This window comes from Protomyctophum parallelum, assembly GCF_964188405.1.
Source record: "Protomyctophum parallelum genome assembly, chromosome: 16".
NCBI lineage: Eukaryota > Metazoa > Chordata > Actinopteri > Myctophiformes > Myctophidae > Protomyctophum > Protomyctophum parallelum.
In genome coordinates, this window is record NC_139711.1 from 21,769,231 (window position 1) to 21,777,078 (window position 7,848).

Below are 7,848 nucleotides of genomic sequence, written 5' to 3' on the forward strand. Positions count from 1 at the left end.
GTTACGCATCGTGCAGAGGCTGTGTTTTTTTTTGTTGACGCTTGGCTCGTCGACTGCATGCATTCACATTGGAACGATCCGTATCTGAATACACTTCAACGGTCCAGAGACCCCCCCCCCCATGCGGTCCCGGGGACGGTTGGGCGATCCGCTCCCGGGAACGGTACGCATCATTCACACTACCACAACATCTGCCAAGTGGTCCCGAGTGCGCACCCGGGACCATAGTGTGAATCCACTATGATTGGGTTGAGACCAGTTGTCTGACACCTTGATTGAGTTGAGACCAGTTGTCTGACACCTTGATTGAGTTGAGACCAGTTGTCTGACACCTTGATTGAGTTGAGACCAGTTGTCTGACACCTTGATTGAGTTGAGACCAGTTGTCTGACACCTTGATTGAGTTGAGACCAGTTGTCTGACACCTTGATTGAGTTGAGACCAGCTGTCTGACACCTTGATTGAGTTGAGACCAGTTGTCTGACACCTTGATTGAGTTGAGACCAGCTGTCTGACACCTTGATTGAGTTGAGACCAGTTGTCTGACACCTTGATTGAGTTGAGACCAGTTGTCTGACACCTTGATTGAGTTGAGACCAGCTGTCTGACACCTTGATTGAGTTGAGACCAGTTGTCTGACAGTCTATGGTTGAGACTAAAGAGCAACTGCAGTTACTGCACGTATGCTATGCAGCCAATAATACACAACCATTGCACAGCTAAATGGAAACGGTGCTAGACCATGGCTAGTCAGATCTACTATTTTCACTAGTCTGGGTCTTTTACAGGGTACAGCATGAGCTTGTAGATCTATTTTCACTAGTCTAGACATCAAAGTTCTATTTCGGGTCTCGGGCTAAAATATTTGGGGATCCACTGATGCAAAGTAACTAAGTACTGTACCTTTTAGTTGTAAAAGAGTATGGGACAACGCTCCACACGTCCCAAACTTTTCTCCCCTCTGGCTCCAAAACTATGGAATGCACTTTCCATTGCAATCAGAACTACAGATTCACTCCCAGTCTTCCACCGCTGTCTGAAAACGCACCTCTTCAGACTCCATCTTAACCTATAGCACTTTCCGTAGTACTTGCCCTAGCCTCGACCTCCTAGCCTCGACCTCCTACCTCCTAGCCTCGACCTCCTACCTCCTAGCCTCGACCTCCTACCTCCTAGCCTCGAACCTCCTACCTCCTCCTCCTAAAGGCTCAACTTATGTAACTTGGACAGCATTTTATATAGACTTAGATGGCAGTTTACGTAGACATAGGGTTAGGGTTAGTTCTTAGCCATGTATGATTCATGATAATTACTTTGCATGTTATTTTACATTCTCCATCAGGTTAATCTATCGGAGTATCCTTGCCTTACGTCATCAATGGCGTCATCACAACCATGTCATTGTCCTTTAAAGTGAACTGCCAAATGTACAAAAACATATTTTAGCAAAACATCCTGTCTCAAATAACTTTTCCACCCAACAGTTACTTGAGTACCACGGAAGTTATTTTCTACTCGGCCCCGTCCGTTCTACACCCCTACTTCCCGGGAGCCCATTTTCCCCACACGTACAACAGCAGAGATGGTCCCCAGTGCAGATCCCTTGGTGCAGTTCTTCCTCGACGTTGTCCAGCCAAACCATCTTCCGTCAGATCTGATCGGGAACTTATTGAGTGATGCTCAACATGGGCTGGTAAATGTAGACAACATCGTAGCGACCCTAAAGTATGAGCTGGGCTTCTTGGTGTGTTTGGCCATAGGGCTCTTGTACATTGTCCTAATGCCATTGATTGGCATATGCCTGGCACAACAGAAGACCTCCCGGCCCGGTGGCTGGGCACCTCTCTACTGGGTTGTGTACCTTGTAGTCATGGCGGTAATACTGGTGGGGAACATCTACCTCTTTATAAGCAACGTGGCCATCAAAATGCACGTAGACAACAGCGCCACAGCAATCAGTTACACTTTAAACAACCTTCACAACTACACTGGTGTACTGCTGCGCAATATTGAACAAGGGTTGTACGGTGGCGTTGACCTGCTGAAAGCTACCGGCCAGGAGCTCGGTGGACAGATCAAGAATAACTTGACAGCCGAACTGCGTTTGATTGAAATAGGCATACATGCTCAAAATATGAGCAATTTCAACATGACTCCAAAACTGAATATTTTCAATTCATCTCTTGCAAGTGAACTACACACAGGCCTTGTTCAATTCCAGAATGCAGTGACTGAAGCAGACATTGGGCCTACTCTGCAAGGTGAACTCAATTCATTTGATAACAAATTGGATGAAATTCCAGAAAAGATCAACAATGTCACCAAAGCCGGGAACATGACGAACATCGCAACCCAGATTTCCAACATGGCCAACGAGTCCTTGGGCAAGGTCTCGGTCATGGTCGACCAAACCTTCGACGAGCTGAAGGGCAAGACCGCCATCTTCATTCCGACGGTCAAGATGGTCGGGCACATCATATGGGCGGTGGGCATGGCCCTGTGCTGCGTGCTGGTGCTGGTGCTGGTGCGTAACCTCTTGGGTCTGCTCGTGGGCTCCGTGGGAGTGGGCCCGGTCTTCAGCTTCCTGCTGTGTTCGCTGCTCATGCTGGTGGTGATGCCGCTGTTCCTGCTGGGAGGACACGGCTACACGCTGGTTTGTAAGCCCTGGAAGAACGGGCAGCTGTTCAGGTTCATCGACACCCAGGTGGACTTGGGCGTGCTGGTACTGAACAGCAGCAACAACAGCCTCAGCCTCGCCGGCGTGTACGATAACTGCACCAACGAAAAGTCTCTGTGGGACGCGCTGCACCTGCAGAAGCTCGTGGACCTGGAGAATATGTCCAGCATGCTCGAGGAGCTCAACGTGTCCAAGTTCACGGGCGCCTTTGGCAATATGAGCGTCACTCTCAAGGTCGACAAAGAAAAGATCAAGAACCTCACAGACCTCGTTGACAACGTGATGAATCTGTTCACAAGCTTTGCCTCAACGCTCAATAATGCCTCGCTGCTCAACGAGACCGCCAAGCTCAACGAGACTGCCAACCAACTTCGATCCCAAGTGTTGGCATTCAATGGCACCGTCACAGATTTGTTGAGGAACGTGGATATTGCGCAAGGCTTCAACGCCACCGACACGATGAAAAGTATTGTCGAGGATTATTTTGGCACCTTCACTGCTCGGTTTACCAGACAGATAAAACGAGTGAAATGTGCGACTGTGGCCAAGGAGCTCGACGACGCAAGGAGCTTGATCTGTGAAGACATGCTGACGTCTCTGAACACATTCTGGTTTAGCCTGGGCATGTGTCTGATCTTCTTCATCCCCAGCATCGTGTTGTCTATCAGACTGGCCAGATATTACAGAGTGGAGGAGGTCACTCCCAGCGTGCCAGAGGTCAGGTCTGCTGCGTCGCTGGAGCGCGAACAGCAAAAGTCACTGAGGAAGAAGGTAATAGACCAATTCAAAGCCATGAATAAGTATTCAAGCATGCCATTTTTGGAGACGGATTACTATGATGACTGACATTTAAAGTGACACTATGTAACTTTTATTTTAGCCCCTCCTATGCTCAGCTTATTTGTGCATCTGTCTGTACCAAATTTGAGATGATTTGATTGGATGAGCACGGAACATGATGTATGACTATAAGAGCGTCCCTCACTTCACATGTGTGATTTTAATCAATAAAATGTAATTTTATCCAAGCTTTGTATGTGAACTCATTGACTGCCAAGGACGACTATTACGACTTTTTTTTTTTTTTTTTTCCACTAGATGGCGCTCTTGGCTAACCTATGATCCACCGTTCAAGCCCTGCAGTGAAGGGAAACCACCTGGTGGCAAAAATCTCCGCCATCCAATTCCCTATTAGTTCAAATTTTATAGAACGCTCGCATCTCTCTTCCTGTATCGTTCCAATTTTGCCTCTACCACCATTCAATATTCAATTGACTAACTATTGAAAAGATATAAACATTTATTTTTTTGAGGGTTTGTGCAAACGCAAACATTGAATGCCATTGACAATGAATGGCCAGTTTTGAGTGTTTGTGTAAACACAAACATTGTAGACAAAAGTGAGGACGCAAATTGTGATTGGCTGGAATGAGATGATGTATGATGATGTACGATGATAAGAGCGCCCCTCACTTCACACAGGTGTGATTTTAGTTTTCTTGATTTTCCACAGTTTTTGTGAAACGCACAGCAAACAGTCAGGGGTGCGATCGTAGTGAAGATGAATATTCTGTGACTGAAAGGTAAGCAAAGCCAGACTATTGTCACACTTTATTATTCTTCTGGAGTAACCTACCCAATTTCCGCTGTGATTGGCCGAGCTTTGCATAACGTTTGTAGTAGCTAATTGACTGTTGTTGGTTACGTAACCAATCTATGTTTTACAATCGTTTATAAAGACATGCATTCCCTTGCAGGGGCAGAAGACCAAACTATTTAAGCGTTATAGACATTTTCAAATTACTTTTCAAGAGAGTCAAGATCACAAGGGGTAACGTGACATTGTAATTGGCTGACAATATTAGTGGGAGGGGCCTATGTAAGCGACTTTTCTAGTTATTATTATTGAGGGGCCCTAGACCCTCCTATGCACAGCTTTGTGCGTATGTCTCTGTATGAGCATGGAATGTGATGTATGATAAGAGCTCCCCTCACTTCACATTTTTATTGCAAGCTCATGACTTTCGCTCTTTTAATTAGAAATATTGTATTTTTGACCACTACATTTCTAGGAGGTAAGAGCACTCCGAATATATGTATAGCTACTATATAAGTGCACGAGGCATAATTTAACATTTTGGGAAAATGTTCTAAATTTCAATTGATATTAAAATTAAAATAAATTCACTAATTTGAAAAAATAACCTAATTCAAAATCTTCAATGACGGACCAAAGTGGTCTCACAAGGCATGTATGAACACGATTCCTTATTATTGATGTATTTATGTCAGCTAAAGAATACAGACTCCATGAACAGGAGCCTTAACCTCTTAAGCTTTCCCAGAAGATAGCAGGCCGGCAAGCTCGATCGGCTATTTTCAGCAATATCCTAGTTCCTAGTCACCCCCCCAGAAGCAAAGATGAGTTAAAAACATTTGCTGTGAAACGGTTTTTCTAAAATAACAGCTCTACAAGCTCATAGCTGCGCTGACATCATGAAGAAACGACTTAAAATCGAATTAATTATTAGAAAACTTGAAGTTCATAGGCCCACATGGCAATTTGCACCCTTTAACATATTATATGTGAAGGCTGCAAGAGCCACATCTATTATAGGATATATTGTATATAAAAAATAGTTCATAATACAAGCAAAACGGCTATGGGATTTACATTTGGAATGGAGTCAAGGGGGCGTGTCTAGAAAAACTTTATGCAACCCTTACCTAATGCCTACAACCTAAATTGCTTTAGCTATCATGCACAATCTGCAGGTATATATAGCCTCCCGAGACACACACCTGGCCTCTAAAAAAAACTAAACAAAAAAAGCGTTAATTTTTTAAAATATAAATATTGTATTCTAAAATATATATAATAATACTGTAGGCTACATGCATTTGGGTATTTAATTATTATGAGCGAGATGAGATATGAAACAATTTTAGATTTCAAAACATCCTTGTTTAGCCAAAGCACCATCCTAACGGCATGTGAAGTACAAGGATGCCAATGTGTGCAGATGCAGGCTTTCCAATAACCCCTCATCCCCCGTTCTAATTATATGCATATTTGACCCACGGTTTAATCCCCAAAACCCTGTCCTTATTCATAAACCACAGAGTTGCCTGTTCCAAGAAACCCTTTGTCGTTCGGTGAGAGAGAGGAAAGGAATACAAGATGTGATGGAACATAGGTAGACATCCGTAGCTTCAACTAGCGTTGGGATAAAGGCCTGCAAATAATCGGGGTCCTTCAAAAGCGCTTAACACGCGCAGGAAAGGTCGTCTTTTTTCAGCCTGACCTCCTTTTGAGCGTGTCTGAGAAGCTGTGTGTTGAGAGGTGCTCTACTGGCACTCCTCTTCTTGGCGCCCTGAGGAGGGGTGCCCCACATTCTGCAGTCGCAGCATACTTCTGCATTTTGGGTCCTCTGTGTCCGTTTCTGTACTGTCCCCTGGTGTTTGCAGAGGTTACCGATGTGGGCGCTTTGGGTCTTCTGTGTCAGGTTTTGCGCTGCCTCCTGGTGTTTGCGGAGGTTATCGATCTGACCTGACTTCACCTCCATCTTCATGACCAAAGCATCCAGATCTCTCTTCAGGTCCTCTCTGTGCTTGCATTCCTGGGTCATGTCTATCCGAGTCAACAACTCCTGGTACTTGAAGTGCATCTGCTGTAGTTCGTCTTGCAGGGACGAGAGCACGTCGGACAGAAGCACCAGGGACCGACCCGTTCGTTCGGTCTCGGGGGTAGATTTGTGAGCTGTGACAGTGGACGCACACGGGGTCCTGTGCAGGCTTTTCTTGGCCCCGCAGGGCTGGTGTTGCTTCATCAGATGGCGAATGCTCTGCACATTGGCGTAGACCGAATGGCTCTGACCTGTTGACGCTCCGATAATAAAGGGAATTTGGTTCTCCTTGGCATAAGTTTGTGACGATTGTGGTTCTTTGCGTTTAGCAGCGCTGGATATCCTGGAGGTTGTCGGTTTCTTCTTCTTGGGTATGATCTCAGCGGCCGGCGGACACAGTCTCAGGTTAAGTATCAGGTTCAACTCCTTCTGGAGCTCATCTACGCTCCCCTGTAGGAGCTTACGCTCATGCTCTGACGCCACGAGTTTCTTCTCCAGAGTGGCAATGTTCGTCTTCTTGTCTTTCTCAGTCTTCTCCATGTGGTACAGTTTCTTCTCAAGGACCTGACAGCGCTCCAACGCAGTTTGCAGCTGAGAGCCCAGCGCTTTCATGTTAGAGTTGTCCGTCTCGGAAGCGGGAGATTCCCTCCGCGTAATCTTCTCCTGAAGTTTAATCACTGCCTCAATGACGGCTTTGCTGTCAAGATCAGACAAAGCTCGGGACAGCCTCAGACTGGGCCTTTGTTGGTTCAATGTTATCCTGTCGGGCAGTTCATAGTAACTCCCAATGAAACTGTCCTTAGAAGCAGAATCTAAAATATGGTCTTGGTAGGTCTCCATAGTATCTGGTGGGACCATACACCCGTTAAACCAAAGCTAATATTCAAACTATTTAAGAGATTTGTAGATTTATGGGTATGTCATTTCTCTCTATATACTTAAGTCACACACAGGGGGCAACAACATGATTTATCCTCCTCGTGAAGATGAGCGGTGGTGAATAATGGGGTGTCTTCCCTGTGCAATCTATGGCAATGTGAAGGTTATTATGACTTCAGGGCATCATCAATATGGCATCACTCTTGCCCAAATATGGAGATGGGGACATACAGTACGTGCACAAACGGGACTATTCGATGAGTCATGTCAAAACTACGTGTGAAAACTCACTTTTGGATTTAATAATCAATAATAAATTAATAATTGGATTTATTAGTACCCTGTTGGATGTTCTCTTTGTCGTTAACGGCATGCTAACGGCATCGTTAACGGCTCCCCCAGAGTTGGTGCCGAAGTGTCCTTGAGCACGACACTGAACCCCTCCTGATGTGCTGGTTGGTGCCTTGCATGGTCTCCGCTGCCATCGGTGTATGAATGTGTGTGTGAATGGGTGAATTGATGCATGCACAATCTATGTAAAGCGCCTTGGATAAAGGCTCTATATGAATGCACCATTTACCATTATGCAACGGTAGTCTGTTTTCCTATTACTATGGCAGGGAATGCTGGACCTGAACCCAACCCTGCATAAATCCCTAGATGGTG

The 7,848-nt window shown here is 45.5% G+C and overlaps 1 protein-coding gene across 1 annotated transcript; it reads left to right on the forward strand.

Moving 5' to 3' along the window:
• Positions 1-1,582: 1,582 nt before the first annotated feature.
• LOC310873680 (prominin-1-A-like) lies at positions 1,583-3,523 on the forward strand (the record flags this gene model as incomplete). Its single annotated transcript, XM_083786229.1, has 1 exon — positions 1,583-3,523. The coding sequence occupies one exon, from the start codon at positions 1,583-1,585 to the stop codon at positions 3,521-3,523; it is 1,941 nt and encodes a 646-aa protein (XP_083642355.1).
• Positions 3,524-7,848: the final 4,325 nt, after the last annotated feature.